This window comes from Bicyclus anynana, chromosome 6, assembly GCF_947172395.1.
Source record: "Bicyclus anynana chromosome 6, ilBicAnyn1.1, whole genome shotgun sequence".
Lineage (NCBI taxonomy): Eukaryota > Metazoa > Arthropoda > Insecta > Lepidoptera > Nymphalidae > Bicyclus > Bicyclus anynana.
The window spans coordinates 12,691,128-12,711,354 of record NC_069088.1 but is presented as its reverse complement, the minus strand read 5'-3'; the positions used below and the strand labels follow the sequence as shown (position 1 = coordinate 12,711,354).

The 20,227-nt window shown below is 33.0% G+C and overlaps 2 protein-coding genes across 2 annotated transcripts; one reads left to right on the top strand and one right to left on the bottom strand.

Annotated features, from left to right (window-relative positions):
* Positions 1–104: 104 nt before the first annotated feature.
* LOC112054498 (39S ribosomal protein L28, mitochondrial) lies at positions 105–3,245 on the bottom strand. The gene is made up of 5 exons (XM_024094298.2): positions 3,086–3,245; positions 2,681–2,948; positions 1,554–1,873; positions 1,044–1,225; positions 105–253 (listed from the first exon to the last, which is right to left on the bottom strand). Exons 1-5 carry the CDS (start codon positions 3,104–3,106, stop codon positions 196–198), a joined length of 849 nt encoding a protein of 282 aa, XP_023950066.2. The 5' UTR covers positions 3,107–3,245; the 3' UTR covers positions 105–195.
* Positions 3,246–4,170: 925 nt separating this feature from the next.
* On the top strand, positions 4,171–20,097 carry LOC112054497 (protein lava lamp). The gene is made up of 10 exons (XM_024094297.2): positions 4,171–4,486; positions 5,239–5,368; positions 5,772–5,885; positions 6,304–6,461; positions 6,661–6,859; positions 6,956–8,086; positions 8,169–8,276; positions 9,545–16,193; positions 16,429–16,583; positions 18,977–20,097. The coding sequence occupies exons 1-10, from the start codon at positions 4,364–4,366 to the stop codon at positions 19,054–19,056; spliced, it is 8,847 nt and encodes a 2,948-aa protein (XP_023950065.2). The 5' UTR covers positions 4,171–4,363; the 3' UTR covers positions 19,057–20,097.
* The last annotated feature ends 130 nt before the right edge of the window (positions 20,098–20,227 follow it).

Sequence of the window (20,227 nt, the reverse complement as noted above, 5' to 3'; positions counted from 1 at the left end):
AAATAACATCATACCTATGTCCGTTCTATTGATCGGTCTAAAGACTGTGCCTCCTTCTTTTTTTGAAGTAGGTTAAAAATACTAGACAAAATAAAAAGTATAAATAGGCAGCAATATCTATATTTCTATTCATTTTCAAAGATACATTTCGTCTATAACACAACAATTTTAAATAAAACATTTCTACACAACACACTAAGCTTCATCCTTCTTACCGAATGGATTCATCTTTGACAACCAAGAAGTTGTTGTGCTGAAACAAAAATTACATATTATTGTAATAATTAAACATCAATTAAATATGGCATACAAGTTGCATATCACTCCCCTTTTCTTGAAAAGAATTTTCTTTAAGTCTCTACATGTGAAGCCTGCCAATCCACATTGGGCCACTGTGATGGACTATTAGCCTAACCCCTCTCATTCTGAGACGCAACTCGTCCTCAATAGTGAACCAAAAATGGGATGGTAATGATAAATATTTATTTGTATAATTAATTTGTAAAGTTTATGAAAAAAAATGTTTATGACTGAACTCCGAGGTTTGTTCCTGACTCTGAACTATTGGGGCACTCGTTTCATCTGATCTAGTAGGAAACAATTGTTTTAACAACCTATCATCAGCTGTAGTGTCACCAGAGAACATAATGACTGAAATAGGTGGAAGGAGGAAATATACATTAAAGGAGATGGTCCATTTTGGGTCCACTCTTTTTATTTTTCTTAATTAAAACCCAAGTTTTTGAGTTATATCAAGATGGCGCCCATAAGCAACTATGACATGACATTTCACAGCAAACATCAAATCGACTACTGCATTGAAAACGTCATCAATCTGCCATAATTACCCATATTAGTGTTGTATTTCTTGGGGGAGAATGAATATTATTTGGAAAGAATTAAAGTAAATTTATATAATCAAAAATAGTTAAAAAAAAAATATTTTCTTTTATTTCTGCCAGGGTACAATGACTGATCCTGGGCTCCATACAATTTTAGACCATCTCCTTTCCCATCATTTCCTAAAGTGAACAAATTCTTACGCTATATCATCAGTAGCACTCTTTTCGTTCTCCATTTCAGCAGCCTTCAATTTTTCTACTAGATTTTTTCTATAGATATTTTTTAAAGGAACTGGTCTATTGGCAGCCTCCTTCAACTTGGCCACTTTACTGAGGGCTTCATACCATGTTAGCCCATACCACTCAATTTCTTCAGGTGTATACTGAAAATTTTACAATACTTACTGAACATATTTTTTACATAACTTTTTATAAAGCTGCACAATTGGAATTAAATTGATTGCATATTATTGGTATATTATGTACCAAGCTTCTAGTCCGCTCTAAAGTTGCAACACAGCAAACTGTGCAGATAGTATAGCTGTAGAGATGTTATTGCGTTCTAGTCCACTCTAGTTTGATGCATACTATATCAACAATTAAAACAACAAAATATGTAATATAAATGAAATATTAATCCCTAACTCATTATAAACTGAAATAACTATTATTTTTTATTGTGAATTAACTTTCAATATTGAGAATACTTACAGAGGTCAAATATGTTTTATACTCCTCATACACAGTCTTCTGCTTTGCTGGGTCGTGCATATATCTCGGGCATCCATTCATCAGTTCCGTAAGTATTTGCTTTTTCAATTTTAATGCTAGCATTGATATTAGGTCGCAAGCGGGTGTCTTGAGCAAGTAATGGTCAAAACCATAGTGATCATTGATAAGTTTAATTGTTCTATCAGTTACTGTGACGGACAGATGTGTATTTAGGACTTCAGATTTTACAACAGTCCTCTTGAGAACAGGCACCCAGTAATGCGGGACCCTACGACGTTGGGGATCTCTTTTTTGAAAACCTGTTGAATAAACATATGAATTAATAAAGATGTTTGTTTTCTACTGTCTTATTTGAATACTAGCAACTAGCAGAACTCTGCAGTTTCACCAATGTTGTTGCTGTTCTTGTAGGAACACATGGATCAAATATAGCCTTGATATGTTACTCGCTAAATATAATATTGAAACTACTTCCCCAATTTTAAAAGAATTTTTAAATCAGTGTAATATTAATAGATAGGTAAATAAATTAATATATATTACCTATAATAATCCTAATCTTTTAGTTAACTAGAATAAGGACTCGGCTATATACACTAGGATTACAATACTTAAATAAGTAAATAATACATAAGATAAGGTTAAGAACTGAATTGCTAAAAATAGTGCAATGGCTTGAGATAATAGCCTTTAACTTTATGTACATCTTCAGCAAAATATCATCAAATATAAGCTTAAATTTATAATATACTAAAAAGCATCAATCATAGATCATTAGATGGGCCTCAAAGTGTCGCAGAATTGTCATTGTCATTGGTTTTTTGTGTCGCACATTGAGTATGTCGTCACTCGAAACACATTTCTCTTTATTCCTGTTGTGGCTGTGTTTTCACACTTCCAAAATGAACATGAAGGCGTAATTATAATAAGAAAAAACAGTAAATATTTTTTTCAAGTCCACGTCCACTCACAGCATGTGCTTGTTACGTACTAAGATAAGATGTGCGTGCACGTCTTTGGGTAATGACATAAAATTGTGCATTATTTAATATGGAGGGGCCCATCTAACGATTTACATCGATGCTGAAAGTTAATTATTTTCTAACCTTTTATGACAGCTTCTCCACCCCATATGCCTTCATGTATTTCAGCTGGATGTTTCAGAGGTAAAGATACATTCTGCACTGGCAGTGTTTCACCCGTCAGCTCATCCCGTCTCCACTTTCCCTCCTGCGGTATGAAATGTACGGCTGCAGGTTTCAGCACCTTCCATTCACGCCAGAATTTCTTGTAAGCAAGCGGTAGTTCACTTGCTATTCCAATTTCGAATCGCGTCTTTTTCTTAAACGTTCTCGACAATTGGCGAGCTGTCGCCTGTTTGAACAAATAATAATTAACATTGTATGCACAACTTATGCAAGGTCGTAGTCGCTGTATTATTATCATCTTTGCTAGTCATGATGCGAGCAATACAATTACATTTGGCCAAATCAATTTACACAAGAAGGTACCTGTATACGAGAAGATGCCATCTAATTTTTATTTGCAAACAACATGGGCAAGATAAATTATAAAATTAATTAAAATTTTCAATGAAATTATATTACTTGGTTGGTGTTGTAATTCTTGTCAAATTTTGACATTGACAATTGACATAACATTAGATATTTTGAAATTCTAGGTTACTAGTGAGGTGCTTCAAGTCTTCTGATTTGGTTCTGATCACAGATTAATAGATCTGATTTTCATAAGAAGAGAAGTATGGATTTTGTGACCGGCTCTAATATTTACTTGTTTGTTATTTCCATCGTGTACAGACTTGTAAATCTATGGTTATTTCAATTTAATAGTCAAATTAGTAGTAAAACGCATGAAGATCATTTTCTTAATATTTGCACGTATGATAATAATCAAAATGTGTTTTGCATGACTATAGATAATGTAACGATTTTAGTTTAAAAGAGCTAGAAATCAGAGCCGTAAAGTCAGTTTACTAAAAAAAAATGGGCCGTATTGTTTATCTGTGCTTGTGATGATCTGTGAGCGTAATTGACGTAACTCAACATTATTGCCACTTGAAGATAGATTCCATAAATTGTTGCAATTAATATTATTATTTATTGTTTTTTTTATTTGCGTGTGACATGTCAAATGAAAAAGCTAGAGAGCATCTCATATTTATTGTAATTTTAAAATTAATAGTTTTTATGACAATAGTCTTTTCAAGATTATTTACACTGGAATCTCCAAAAATGAAAAATCTAAATTGAAAAAATATACAGAAATTAGCTTCATACTATTACGAATTTATACCGTACACAAAAATTCATAAAATGCTTGAGAGGTGTCAAGGGACACCCGGATGGAACGAAGTTAGCTAACGCAGTCGGCTTACAACTACAGGAAAAACATTACCCTCCTTCATATGCAGTCAGGTAAAAAGTATCGGTTAAATTTTTGGTCTTAATTCTTTCCGTCTAACTCCTTTCGCAACGCGCGATATGGAACTTCGTTCCAATATATATTCCTATAGATAGTTTTCGGTATCTTTGAATTTCCTCTTTGTGTTGGGGAATATGTAATATTCATTTGGCAACCCTAACTGCTGACTGACGTGGATCAAAAAAATGGCAAGCAATAACAAAGTGCTGTGGTGGTAATATTTTAACAATTTTAATTGAAATTTCTTCTTTTTTAACATCTAGGGTCCATCCATTATAAAAGGTTGTTGTCGTATATAGTGTGCATTTACAATTTATCGTTTTAATGTCCGCGGAGGATAATTTACAATGTCAGAAAGTGCAAACATCGACAACAGTCCTGGAGTGGACGAAAAGGTTGATGTGTCCGACACAAATATAGCAGCGCCAAGTGAAGTGTCCAATATTGCAGGCAGTGTTAAACAACACAAGGTAAATAAACACTTAAACAACATACATTCAACATTACAGTGGCACTTCTACATTCTTCTAATCAATAGTTGATGGAATTCGCATGATTGTAGATTTCTTTTGATGTAATTAGAATAGAAATGTTAAACGAATGAGTACATTATTCATGTTTTCTACCGATATAGGTATTTGGAGAATTTACGCATTACTTATTATAAAATGTCCTTGTAGGTATGAATATTGACATATTGTTTTGAGTTCAAGGAATATCTGTACATCAATAATCACTATAGTTTTATTAGACTAATGTGGTTGACGTGTTTTCTAAAACTCGTTAACCTTGTTTTTAAACTTATTTCATAACTGAAACAATGTTAGTTTTTTTGTTAAATGTACTTTTATGGAAAAATATATTGTAAACATATGTTAACTTATAGCATTCTGAGAATCTAATTATTAAGTTTTTATAAATAGCAAATACCTACAACTGTGAAAATAACTATTCTTTTGGAAATATTTTTTTGGTAGCATGGAAATTTTAAAATTCTTGCAGTAATTTATTAACTAATAGTTCACTCACCTATTTTTTTGTTATACATAGCTCTCGCTTTGTATTTGCCACCATTTTTCATTTAATGTAAGTAAATCTTTCTGTATCTTTGTATTATAACAACATTATATTACTGGTACCATTCTCTAAAAACTCTTCTATTGATGTTAACATATTTTTATTTAATAAAACATAAATAAATAATATTATAACATGATTACAGCCTACCACAACGGCAGAAAGACAAATAAAAGTTGAAAGGGCACAGAAGTGTCTAGAGAATGCTGCTCTTGTGTCCAAAAGAATTAAAGAGCACAGAAAAGCTACTGCTGAACTATTGGGACGTCCTTTTGGTATTGTATTTATATTTTTTGCTTATGAAGTTAAATATTTTTTCTTAAACTGCTTGGAAATTTGAGCATTATTTTGACAACTTAATTTAAATTTTGAACTGGCTTGAACAACGAAAGCTGTTAAGTGAAAAAAAATACTTTGGCGTAAAAAAACTATTGTTATTAGTTGGTCATTGGTTTTAAAATAGTATTAGGGAAATTTAATGAAAGTATCTTATCCTGACTATCGACTTCCCGTCAAAACTTTGAAATTCAGAATCATGCCAGAGACACTAGTGTACAACAAATTTTTTTGTAGATGTTTGCTAAGAACAGATTTTGTAAAAGAGCCAGATTACAGAGGTCTAAGGGCGAACAAAGTAATTAGAGAAATATAAGTAATTTAAAGAAACATTATTTACAGAGGAAGATGTTGGCGATACAGCTTCAGAATTGGCATCCACCATGAGTGAGAAAACTGGCTATTCTGTTGCAACTGATACTTCCACCACGCTGTCTGTTCAAGATGCACTTAACAGTGAGTATATTAATTTTAGATTTAGAAATATATGAGAGATCTATTGCATGCAAATCAAAGTATTAGAAACAGTGCACCAAAGTTCTGTGAATAATATAACCACATCATGTCATATTATTATAATATCAACCAAGTTTAGCATTGCAGTATCAAAATCTATTTTTCTCACTCTTTCTATTTCATACATAGAGTATTAATAAAAAAAAATATGTTTGTGGTTAATGTCATGTCTCGGTCACACTGTAATTTGGATTTGTCAGTTTTCCACTGAAAATGGCAAAATAAATAAATTATTATTTATTTACTGTTACATTCACTGTTCATGAATGGCTTCTAAAAAAACTTGATTATTCAATCTTTTAGACTAAAGACAATGTTTCTAATGGCCTTTATTTTCCCTTCTTTGATCTTGTTTCAGTACCTGGCATTAGTGAAAGCTTGGCAAATACTTTGAAACAAAAGGAACTTCTTATGGAAAGGATCAAACAATATAAAGAGATAAGTAAAAGACCAATGAAAAAAGCAATACAACCACCTAAAAAGAGTTCAGTTAGTGAAACAATTGAAATTAAAAAGGTTAGTATTTAGTATCTATTTTAGAGCCAAACTAAATGTGGCAAATGTAATGGTTTCTTATAGTATTTTTGAATTTTTAAAAAATTATCTATAGTTATAGATGATACATAACAGTTTAAAAGACTGAATTGTTGGCAAGACCGCCAGTGGTAGATATTGTTAATACTTTAGGAGATATCTAAATATAAACTATTATCAGCCCTCAGATAATGCTGATATATCAAAACTTATGAACTTGGTCAAAGAAAAAGATAACAATGTTAGTGCTATGGAAATAAAAATAAAAGACATGGAAACAACCATATTAGATTTACAAGAGAAAATACAAGAAAAAGACCAAATTATAGAAGCTAAAAATAGAGCTACAGCTTTAATGTCAGAAAACCTTAATAAAAAAGGTAAGGATTGGAATTAAATTAATTTTTTCATGAAAGTGTTGTAATTATAATATTTATCATTTGTATCTTATGTAAAGTTAAATTATATTTCCCCAGAAAAAGAATCTATGGAATTACTTGAAGATACAAAGCAACAGATGACTATTATGCAAACAAATTTTTGTACCATGGAAACAGAATGGAGAGAAGAAAAACAAAAGTTATTGACAGAAATCACAGAAAAAAATGCAAAGATAAAACATCTTCAGGAAGCTAACACAGTTCTTGAAAATTCCCAAACTGAAATAAGTGTTGCTCATTCGAAATTGTTGCAAGAAATAGAACTTAAATCAAAAGAGGTAGAAGAATTACATGAAAGAATCAGACTTCTATCAGTAAATAAGGATGAGATAAAAGAAACTCATAAGGAAGTTGAAGAAGAAAAAGGATCATTGGAAATAAATAATATGGAAGAACTAACTAAAAAGATTGAATTATTAGAACATATTAATTATGAAATTAGACAGACTAACAAGGATTTGGAAAGTCAATTAGTTGCTCTGAATGTTGAAACTAAAACAAATATTTCTCCAAGTAAAAAGGTCAGTCCACTTCCAAGTAGGAAAGGCAGCAGAAACACAGCATCAAAGATGAAGTCTCCCTGGAGTAAGTTATCGTCTGAATCACTACAACAGGAAACTGACAAAAAAAGCAAAGTTGAAAAATCTAAACAGGACATTGTTCTTCAGTCATTAAACAAAGACATATTGGAAAAAGAATATGTAATATCACAGAAAGACAGCTTGATATCTGAACTACAAGCAGTTAATTTAAAAAATGAAACAATTATAAGTGAATTGCTAGAGAGACAAAAAGAATCTGTAATTACGGTTGATGCTGGTACTGAAACTGACTTACACAAGTCAATAAAAACTGATGTAGCTGAAAGTAGTACAGAAGATGTGACAGATTTAGACGAGAAATTAAAAATTGCACAAGAACAAATTGCAGCACTCAACGAAGAGCTTGAAATAGCAAACAAAAATATGATAAAAGTAAAATCTAGTTCTAAGTTGAAACTAAAACAAATGCAGAAGACCATTGAGAATTTCAGTAAAGTGTCAGATGTGCATGCTGAAATAGTTAAATTAAATGAAGAACTTCACCAGCTTACTCAAAAGGTAGCAGAATTGGAAGAAGAAAAAGGTAATCTACAATTACATCTTGTGGATTATGACAGTGGACGATGTAAGTTTAATTATTACAAATTTTGTAATATTTATTTGTTATCTTTTGTTATAGTTATTTATTTATTTATCTTTTATTACAGTAACAGAAACAGAAATTTATAAGAAAATGATTGAAATGGAAAACTTAGCTGAAGCAAGGCTGAAATCCATAAGCTTACTGGAAACACAGAAATTTGATCTAGTTCAAGGTAAAATAAATTATTTTAATTTTTATTAATAACTAGTGGATGCCGATGAACCGATTTGGCTGAAAATTGACGGAGAGGTATCTTAGAATCAGGAAACGGCTATAGGATACTTCGGGTAGGGGTCTGTTAAGGTAGAGGTAGGGTCGTGATGGGCATGGGTAGGGTGCGGTAATTGTAGGAATGGGGTACGGTAGGTTTAGGGTGGGAGTAGAGTATGGTAGGTATAGGATTTCACGCGGACTAAGTCGCGGGCGTACGCTAGTAGCTTAATAAATAAAAAATTAGATTTTGATAAATGTAGTTATTTTGTTATCACACACAAACATTTAAATTTTATATGTATGTATTGAGTATTATATTGAAAACAATAAATGTATACATTTTATTTATATAAAATGCCGCTCCGGCCGGCCGGTACCGCCGCAAACGCTACGTCTCGCATTTTTTAAATCCGTAATATCTTCGAAAATATTTATTTGAATCATATGCTGTAAAGGACCATATAGATCTGTATTAAATCAACAATGTATTTAAAGTATTTAATTGGATAAGGATTAATGCTGTATTGGTTAAAATCGCTTCGAAAATTAGCCAATAATTGTCGTAAAAAGTAAATGACAAAAAAAAATGTTATATTGTGGAATATCTATAAGAGATAGACATAAACCGTCGCGGAGTTTTCTGTAGACCTGTTCAATGTGTACAATGCTTAGTACATTATTTTGATAAATCTCGTAGGGTTCATCAGCCTGCGTTTGAAATATATGCGGAAATTTCTGATGTGATGTCATAAAATGATTATTTATGACATCACATCAGAAACCTCAAAAATAACAGTATTTCTCCACTATTTAATGGATGTTAATTTTTTAAAATATAAACCTACATCTTCAATCACTCCACCTATTTAAAAAACATCAAAATTCATTGCATAGTTTTAAAGATTTAAGCATACATGGGGATATAGCTACAGAAATAATGGTATTAAACATAATACATGAATTTAATATTATACTTATATTGTAAATGCGAATGTGAGTTTGTTTGTTATTTAATGCTTTCACATATAAACCACTAAACCGATGAAAAAAAATCATTTCAACAATGGATTTCAAAATTGTCAGCGTATATTACCATAGGCAATATAATATTATCCCCGTATTCCCACGGAAACGGAAACTACGCGGTTGAAAATGTCGTGACGTCCACTAATAATAAATATAATAATAATATAAAATGTAGTAACATATATTTCATAATGGTTACAGAGCTACATAGCCTTCAACAAAGCAATTTGGAATTGGAAGACAAGTTAGCTGATGTATACCAACTACAAAATGAACAAGTTTGTTCTGAGATGAAATCGGTTCAATTAGAAGAACAAATAGATGAGCTAAATGCATCAAAAAAAGAATTGGAATTAATAGTAGATAATCTAAAACTTGATAAAGAACAGTTAAATGGCACTATTAAAGTTCTTCAAAATGAAAAAGAGGAGTTAATCCAAAAGTTAGACAACTACATTCAAGAAAATATAGAACTCACAGATAAGTTAGAAAAACTAAGTGCTGAAAAAGTTAGTTCCGCTGAGTCTATAGAAATGGTAGAATCCTTGACAACTCAGGAAAAATTAGAGCTTGAAGAATATAATAAGGGCCTTGATGGTGAAAAGAAAGTTGATGAAAATAATTCTGGTAGTCAAGAATACAAAACATCAAGTGAACAGCTATTAGAGGAAACTCTGGAACTAAAAACGAAAATAGATTTGTTTACCTCTGAACGAAAAGAAGTAATGGAAAAGATGAATAAATTGTCGCTGGAAAACGAATCATTAAATAAAAACATTATTGAGTTACAAGAAAATTGTAATGATTTGAGAAATAAAATTGATTTGCTTAATGAAGAAAAAGTTAAACTTCTTTCTCTAAACGATGAATTAAACCGTCAAATAGAAGAACTAAAACATGAGAGAACGGAAATACTCAAAGAAACTGCTGAAATATCAAAACCGTTAAATATAGAAGACGTTGTAGATGCATCAATAGCAGAAACATTGCACCATGACGAAAAGTCTTCAGGTGATAAAGGTAATAATAAAACAAAGTCAGTTAAACAATTAACAAAGGAAATACTTAAACTTAAAAATACCATAAAAGAAAGAGAAGATGAGATTGCTGACTGTCAAATGAAGATTTTGTCATTAGAAGAACAGCAAGAAAAACAGAAAGAGCAAAACAATGCGCCATTTGAAAAAATGTTAAAGAAGCTGACTGACGAGAACAACCAATTAAAAAGTGATATCGATATCTTAAATAAAGATAAAGATAATAAAGTAGAACAAAATAATCATCTGGTTCAAGCACATGAAATGCTCCAAATTGAGATTCAAAAAATGCACCAAGAATATGCAACTGCGTTAAACGCGCGAGATTCGAGAATACATGAATTAGAGAATTTATTATTAGAATATGAAAAGCAAGTATTTAACTATTCTAATACTTTACAGCAGAAAGATAAAGAAATGTCAGAGTACATAAATCAAATAACTAAATTAAATGATGTCTCACAAAAACTTAAATCTACAATAGATTTATTAGAAGAAGAAAAAGCGAAAGATCAAAATGCTGAATTAATTAAATCACTAAATAAACAAATAGGATTATATCAGAAGTCTCTAGCAGACTATGAAGATAAATTAAGGACCCTTGAGGATGACAAAGCGCAGTTAGCTTCTTTTAAATCACAACAAGAAAACCAAATCAATGGATATGAACAAGAAATTAAAACGTTACAGGATTCATTAGCGGAAAAGCAAACCCTCATAAAAGAAATGCAGATTCAACAACAAAAACAAGCTGAAGAGTTGTCAAATGTATTACAGCAATCGAAAGAGCGCGATGAAGAAATACATGAAATAAAATTACAACTTAGAAAAGAATCTATAGATAATGAGAAACTACATAACATTGTAGTACAAAAAAGCAGTGAACTAAGTGAACTAAAAAAGCTTCATGAGGATGCTAAAGAAAAACTGAATTCTATATCCACCAATACCAGTATTCAAAGTGAACAATGTTCAGTGTTGGAGATTAAAAACAAAGAATTGACAGAGAAATTAAAGAAATTTGCTATTAGCATTAAGAAAAAATCAGCAATGTACTCTGAATTAGAACAACAACTTCATGAAGTTCAAAAACAACTGGAAATTAAAAATGATCAGTACGAGCAGCTTGCCATACAAGTGGAAACTATTCCTGCTTTACACGAAAAACTAAAACATGCAGAGGAAGAAATTAACCGATTACATTCTCTGAAAATAGTACTTGACCAAAAATCTCAAGAAATCTTACAATTGCAATCAGACATCGAATATTTACGAAAAAATAGCGCCAATGATGAAGAAAAATATTCTAAATTAAATTATACACTACAGTTAGTTAACAAAGATCTGTATATAGCACGCGATGAAAATGAGGGTCTTCAATCACAAGTTGAAAGTTTAAGCAACAAAATAGTAGAATATGAAATTGAACAAAAAAATAATGCTAATCTTTTAACAAAAATATCTTGTTTAGAAGGAGACGTAAACCAAAAACAAGAAAAAATAAATGAATTATCTAACCAGATTGACGTGCAGGGTGAAAAATTGAGTCAATTGCAATTTGGTCACGATGCTAAGCTTCAGGAACGAGACGTATATATTGAAAGCTTACAATCTGAAATCGATAAATATAGAAATAGAATAGATCGTCTCGAAGATAGCATTTCTACAATGGAAAATAGACGGCAAACTTTAGAACGTAAAGCAGATAAATTAGATTCCCAACTACATGAGAAACAAAGTGCTTATACTGAATACACAATCCAAGAAGATGAATTAGTAAATAGACTAGCTTTACTAATTGACAATGATAGGGTAGTTGAAAAACAATTGCATGTAATAGAAAATGAAAATAAAGAACTACATTTGAAAATCCATCAATTTAATGAAGAACTTCAATATTTGCAGAAGTCTAACTTTGAACTGCAACACAAATGTAGTCTATTGGAATTACGTGCAAAAGAAGCTGAAACAAACGATTCCAAAATATTGACGTATGAAAGTCAAATTCGAGAATTAGATGCGACTGTTAAACGAGTATCCAATGAGCATAGCACTTTATTAATACAAAAACAGAGAGAAATCGAGGATTTAGAAGCTGAATTTAATAACCAAATTGAAAATGCTATTAAAGAAAAGAAAATATTAAATGAAAAGTATGAAAAGATTACTGAATATGTGTCGCAGCTAGAAAACCAATTACAAGAATATAGGGTTACTGCAGATAACCTTAATGCTAACTTAGAAGAACTAACTTCACAAAATGAAATGTTAACTGAGAAGTTAACTAGTAATGACAAGAGTTCTTTACCAGACTATACTGAACAATACATTAATGAAATTAATAATCTTAATTCTATATTAAACAGTAAAAATCAAGAAATATCAGATCTTTGCAGTAACATTCATTCAATGCAAGCGAAAAATTTAGCAGATATATCGACATTAGATAGTAAAAATAGAGAGTTAACTGCACAAATCGAGACATCATTCTCACAAATAAATAATTTAGCTAAGGAAATTGATTCTTTGAAACAAAATAATGATCACTTACAATTGCTAATAACTCAAAAAGACGAACAAATAAAACAGCTCATGGAAAAGAAAAAAGTAGTTTTTGAAATGAATATACCAAAAACAGAAGGATTGACTATTTCATCTACAATAGAATCAATGGATGATGAAAAAGATTTAGATATAACTTCTCTTCATTCACAAATAATTTCTGATGGCGACTCATTGCCGATTGAAACAGAACACATAGTTAAAACAGTCACTGAGAAAACACAAAAACAATCTTCAGATTCACCATCCGTAGGCTTAATAGAACCGATGATTGTGCCCAAAAAGACCTATTTGTGTTACAAAGAGCAAGGTGATGATACGAAAGAATCTGATCCCTTTAATTCGGAAGAAGGTTGGGGTCTCGGATCAAACGAAGAAATGGACGATGTAACACCAGGATTTTCTCATTTAAATCGGGAAATAGAACAATTAAATGATGCAAATAAAAAACTTCAAATAGAATTAAGTACAGCAAATGCAAAATTGTTAAAAGCATTAAAGAAATTACGGGAATTAAAAGTTACTAACGAAATGCTAGCAAATGAATTAAAATTATCTAAGCAAATTTCCCAATCTTCTATGTTAGATATGGCTATTGAAAGTGAACTATCAAGTAACCTCGACATTTTAGAGAAAAAAGTGCAAGACCTACAGACGGAATTGAATAAAGAAAGAAAAGACAAAGAAACTGTCAAGAAACAAAATGACATTTTTAAAAATGCAAATGATAGATTATTGGAAATGAAAGAAAAATTAGAAAATGAACTGGAGTTATGGAAATTCAATTATAAGCAAGCTACTGACAAAATTACTTCACTGCAATGGGGTAGTGATTCTAAAGATAGCCCAGACAATAGCCTTAAAACGCCGTCGACAACTCAACAATCTGATGAATCTGTATTAAACAAAAAACTGCAGAAAGCAGAAGAAGAAAATGATGAATTACAAACGGCCCTTGATAGTGTGAATGTTCAGAATAAGAATTTATCTATACAAAATGATAATTTAAAAGAAGAAATAAACAACCTTAAACTACAACTGCAACAGTATCTTTTGAAATGTGAGAACTGTGATAATGTAAACGATAAAAACAATGAATTAAAATCATGTCTAGATAAATTGAAAGATGAAATCAGTAATCTTAAAGAAAATTTAGAACAGCGAAGTATAGTTTGTGAAAAGTTAACGAATCAGTTAGATGAATTGCAAAATATGTATGCAACATTACAACAAAACCACACAATATTGGCGAATAATTTGCGCCTCTCAGAAACGTATTGCGAGGAGCTCATGGAGAAAAACAAGCTTTTACTAGACAATATAGACGAAAAAGAAAACTTGTGGCAAAATGTAAAAAAAGAACTATTAGATAATAACTTAGCGCTTGAGCAGAAAATACAGTCCTTAGAGGTACTGGAAAGTGAAGCTAATACAAAAATATCTTCATTAAATTACGAGTTAGATAACGTTAAATCAAAACTTCTTGAAGATGAAGAAAAACACGCCGAAGCAAATTCTAAGGTGGTAATTTTAACAGATGAATTAGAAGAACTGAAAACAAAATTAACTATGTCAGTAAATGAAGAAAATGTTAACCAAGTACAAGATTTCAATGCTATTGCTTTATCAGAAAAATGTAGTGCCATGGAAGAGTATTGCTTGAGCTTAAAAAATAAATTGGATGACTCTGAAAAACAAATTGAAAAACTTGATTTAAAAAATAAAGATCTAGTAGACAGTGTAAGTGCTTACGAAAGTCAAATACTCGAGCTAAACAAGAAAGTGGAAAATTTAAATACTGAAAATGACCAACTTTTATCAAGCGTTGCTGAACTTCGTTCGTCAGTGGCTAGTGCTATGGATCAACGCGGATTTGAAATTGCAGAGTTGTGGAAGCAACACTTAGCGCAGAGGGAAAGTGAATTCCAAAAAACTGAACAAGAATTGAGAGTTCAACTGAATGCTTCACAATGCAAATATGAACAACTTCTAGAAAATGTTCAGTCCTCGACTGAAGAAGAAACTAATAAAATTATTACAGCAGAACATATAAGTTCTTTACAAAAGAAATTAGAGGAAAAGGAAGAACACATTATAAATCTCCGAGAAAAATATGCAGATATCATAAATCAACTTGATTTACTTCGTTCTGAAATGGAGGATGAAAAAGTAATCCAAGAAAATAAAATATTTGTTCACCAAGAAGAATATGATAAAATTATACAAGAATTAAAAACACAGAATCAAAATCAATGCCACCAATATGAAAATACTATTAAAAACCTTCAAATCGAATTAGACGCTACGAAAACTGTAAATGATAATTTGAATCAGCAAACAGATGACTTACGTAACAGTCACGATGCTAAAATATCGGAATTAAATAGGCAAATCCAAGTAAAAGAAAGTGAAATATTCCAGAAAACACACGATTTTACAATTGCACTAACGCAACGAAGCGAAGAATTTGAAAGTGTGAGAAAACAGTTAATAGATTACGAAAAAAAAGTAGAAGACTTGACTTACGAAAAAGAATCCGAGCTGGCAATATTAAGGTTAAAAATGCATGAACGGGCGGGCAGTTCTGACAAACTAAAAAAAGAATTGGAAAATGAGAACAATAACTTGACAGAGTCTTTAAAGGAGAAAATTATTGAATGCACGAATTTGAATAAGCAAATATTTGATTTAAATAAGGTATTAGAGGAATACAACAACAGAGCTACTGAGACACAAGCAGTTTTAGAAAGCCAAGAAATAGAAATAGTCACGCTTAAAGATGAAATATCTAGTTTGAAAGATGCCTTAAGAGCGACGACTAGTAAGACAGAAAAATATGTGACTTTTGCCCCAGATACGAAACCGGGTGCGGAATCTGAAAGTTTGGAAAAATCTTTAGATAAAGAGCTTTTAGATGCTGTTCCCAGAGCAGAACTAGACTTGGCTCTTTATATGCTGCATCAAAGGGACGTACGGTGTGAGGAGTTAACAATGGAGTTGACGCAGCTTTTAGAAGAACGAGATACCCTCCAGTTACGACTCTCTGACAGTTTGCGGACAAATGAAGAGTTAAAATTACGCTGTGCCTCATCCGGATTGGATATGTCTGTCACCTCGAATTATGAAGCAGTTGCTGAATTGCCAAGCTTCAGCGTTGAAAGGGAAAGTCAGTTTGTAGACACGCATCGAGGACAAACTTCCCGAAGTAGCAGCGTCAGTGATCCAGAAGAGAAGCCTAAGTTACAGGCCAAGTAAGTTGTTGTGTTATTTTACATTTATGTATTGGTCGATCCCCCACCAGGTGGACTGACGACATCAAGCGAGTCGCAGGGATTCGCTGGATGCAGGTGGCTCAGGATCGTGATGTTTGGAAGTCCTTACAAAAGGCCTATGTCCTGCAGTGGACATCGGCTGATTTGATGATGAATACCACACGTAATCGAGGATCTCGTTAGCTCAAGATAATGGTTTTCTATTTCTACAAAGGCTGACCGAGTTGCGCAGTGTGAAGCACAGCCGCGACGTGCGCCTGCGCCACGAGAGCGAGCAGCGCCAGCTCGGCATGCGACTGCTGCAGCGGGACGTCGCCAACCTGCCGCCCGAAGCTGTCGAGCAGCTCACACAAGCGCACCACACGCTTTGTAAGTTTATTCATCACACTAATATTATAAATGCGAAAGTTTGCGTGCGTGCGTTCATGCGTGTATGTGTTTTTGTTCCTTCTTTACGCTGCGACTTTCAAACTGATTTGGCTAAAATTTTAAATTTTAAATTATTGGATTATTATCTTCATTTTTATGTCATTTCATAACTTATTTATTTTAAATTATGTATTGTTTGTTTATAAAATGTTATTCAAAATATATTAAATAAATATAGTTAATATATTTTGAATAACATTTTAATTGTTCTAAGCTTATAAATCGAATTTATTTTAACTCGATGTTTACTGTTAATAACAATTTCAATTAACTTGTTCTTAAATTAATGAAAATATTTTTAATTTGTTTGTGGATTAACAGTAAACATCGAGTACGGCAGTAGGCATTTTTATAGGTCAATCAGTTTTACATTTTTTCATTTTTTTTTCGGCGGGTGACACCGCAGGTTATAGCTAAGTGATTGGTAAATTAAACAATCCTTTTAAAATACTGAATAGGTACACACCTAATTAGAAATGCTTGTCTTTTCAATTTAATTTTTTGTCCTTTAACACGTAAACGTAAGAATTCCATAAAAAGTGTACAACGCTTAAGCTTTGTTGTATTGTCAGAAATGCTAATTTCCTGTATTTAAAGCCTTATTCAAAAAGCGTGCACCGAATTGTTTGACAAAATATTTATTTACTTTAAGACAAGTTTCTTAGTACTACACAAAGGGTCAAAATGAGCCATGTCTGCCTGTAATTCATTATTTATTTATTTAAACCAGTTTAATGCACAACAGAAAGGTACATACTTATAAGAAGTTTAAACTGAATAATAAGCAAAGGCGACTTTATCACTAAGTGCGATTTCTGCTAGACCATCTTCACCTGTATGAGGCTTGTCAGTCAGCCTCCCCAATAGGGTAGTTAACCATATCAAATTTAATATAAACAATTTTTCCCACCACTTCTGAGGCTGCTAAAAATAAGAACACTACATGTCGAACAAATGTTATTTATTTTTCACAAGATTTGTCAGGACAACTTAATTAACAAATGAAACTGTAACCAAAATAAGACTATGAATGATTAATAAGAATGGCAGAAAATGACCTTGAGTGGAGTCACGCACTTGTGAAGTTGTGTGTAGGGTTAAAGGCGCCTTTTACAGCTGACCAACACTTCCCTTTTCCACTCAAGTCACTTCCCGCCTATCCCAAGTAACCCATAAAATCACGACTCCACGACCACATTGCAAGTCGTTCCCGCCAACCGATCGTTACCCCTCTCTAACTCTCCACTCTTTACCTGCCGGGCTAGCATGGGCAAGGGATAAAATTTTTATCCACCCATTATATCCACTGACTAAGGATATAAATCCACCCGTCATAGCATGGCCACAAGGAAAAGACAAATTAATCCCCGATTGACATTACGCGTGGAGATCTTTTCCTTGACTATGGCATATGGAGTGGATAAAATGATATACTTTGGGACTTTTGACATTTAAACGCGATAAATTTATCCCTGTGAAGTTGATGTGGGGATAAAACTTTACTTAAAAAAACAATTATGTCTCGCAAGTTTTGGTCTTTAACAATTGCTTCGCAATATGGGGTAGGGTAGGGGTAGGGTAGAGGTAGGGTAGGGTAGGGGTAGGGTAGGGTAGGGTAGGGGTAGGGTAGGGGTAGGGTAGGGGTAGGGCAGTTGTAGGGTAGGGATAGGACAGGGGTAGGGCAGGGGTAGGGTAGGGGTAGGGTAGGGGTAGGGTATAGAGGTATAGAAGGGTAGAGTAGGGATAGAGAATAAGTGCACTTATGTCAAAACGAAGCTTGACCGGGTCCGCTAGTATGATAGATACTATAGATACCTACTACAAACCACCGCAAAAAACAATCACCAAACAAAACAATGCCAACAGAAAACAGATAAATAATATGCACAAAATAACCAAATATTATCAAATTTACGTTTATTTCGGACTATTAATATACCTAATGCCAATTTATAAGATATCTACAAATGGGTGGACAAGTCTTTCCCTCCGTTTATCCACCGGGGATAATATATCCACCGGCGTGCCCATGCGCGGTGAGTGGATAAAACGAGTGTGGGGGATAAATGTTTTATCCTCTCCCCGTGGATAAATTTCTCCCTTGCCCGTGCTAGCCCTGCTGACGTCATATCCGTCTCACATCGCCTTACATGGAATAAGGGACCGAAATATATTATTTAATAAAAGTTAAATGCCGTTGGATGCTGGCGGCTCGAGACCGTTGTGTTTGGAAGTCTATGCAAGAGGACTATGTCCAGCAGCGGACTCCATCGGCTGTTAATGATGAATGATAATAATGAATATAAACTAAGTAATTGATTTTTTTTTCACAGCTCGCGATACCCAAAGCACTCCAACAGTTCTCCTGAACTGGCTTCGTGGGAAGAGCACGCCAAAAGTAGTGCACATGTGAAACGCAGTTGCCTCGCTACTATAGCCGCGGTGCGTTTGGCTCCAGACAGTAGTGCATTTACCACTCGCGCCATGGACGTAGCCAGGATTGTACCGGGGCAGCTATAATTAAATTGAGTATCTGTCATTACTAATTGATACTGTCCGACCAAACCATAGTTTATCCGGCCGTAACCGGAAACGATTATTTCCTAAGTAACCTACCCCCCCTGCCCCTGCTACCTCGCTACGCCCATGACTCACGTCACCACGGCACTTTGCATAAATGGACAATGTTTGGGCAACATTACATTGTTACTATTTGTGCCCACCGCACCACGTTGCCTTCGAACGTCGAGTACATCACGCCAGTTTCTATATAGTGTATAATATGTATAACTATAGCTTGGCAAGCTCGATGATGACACTCCCATGATATGCGGGCGACGGGGGGAAAAGACTGCGCGGGTGTGAAGTCGTGCGCATGGCATCTCTACCTCTTAACGGCCCGCTCGAACCATTGGGAGTGTTACGAACGAATTTGCCAAGCTATAACAAATTGTTAAAACGTAGGCGTAAGATATCTACAAATGTAAATAAACGTCACATCTTTAATTCCGTTAACACGTAGTGGCGCTTAGGGATGAAATAAATCAACACTTCAAACTTCCAAGACAAGGTCTGAAATTCCGATTGAAGTTCAGATACCACCACAATAGAATAAGTTATGTAGGACATTATTTAAACGATATGCAGTCATTGACCTCTTATAATAAATGGACGCACAATCATGTAGAAAATTTCACTTAAAAACTGGCCGATTTTGCTTTGACAGTTTTAGAATTATTGGTAAAGAAAATTATACCTAAAGGCCTTTATATTCAATAAAATCTCAAATACAGAGCAAAATCAACCTTAAACATTGAGTTTAAGGTTGAATTTGCAAATGCGATTACTTGAATCGAGTGCCAAGAAGTTGTGTTTCATTGAGTGGGGACGTTTTTTGGTCGCTGATTGTGCATCCACTTTTTTTTTAATCAATGTTGGTAGTAAATGCTTTCACTCCTCTTTTAGAATTTTATATTCAGACAACTACCTCTTCTTTCCCTCACAGTTTTGATTACCTCTAAATAATTATTTTCTATCCGTATCTCATCTAAATTATAATAATTAATTAATATTATACTTCTCGT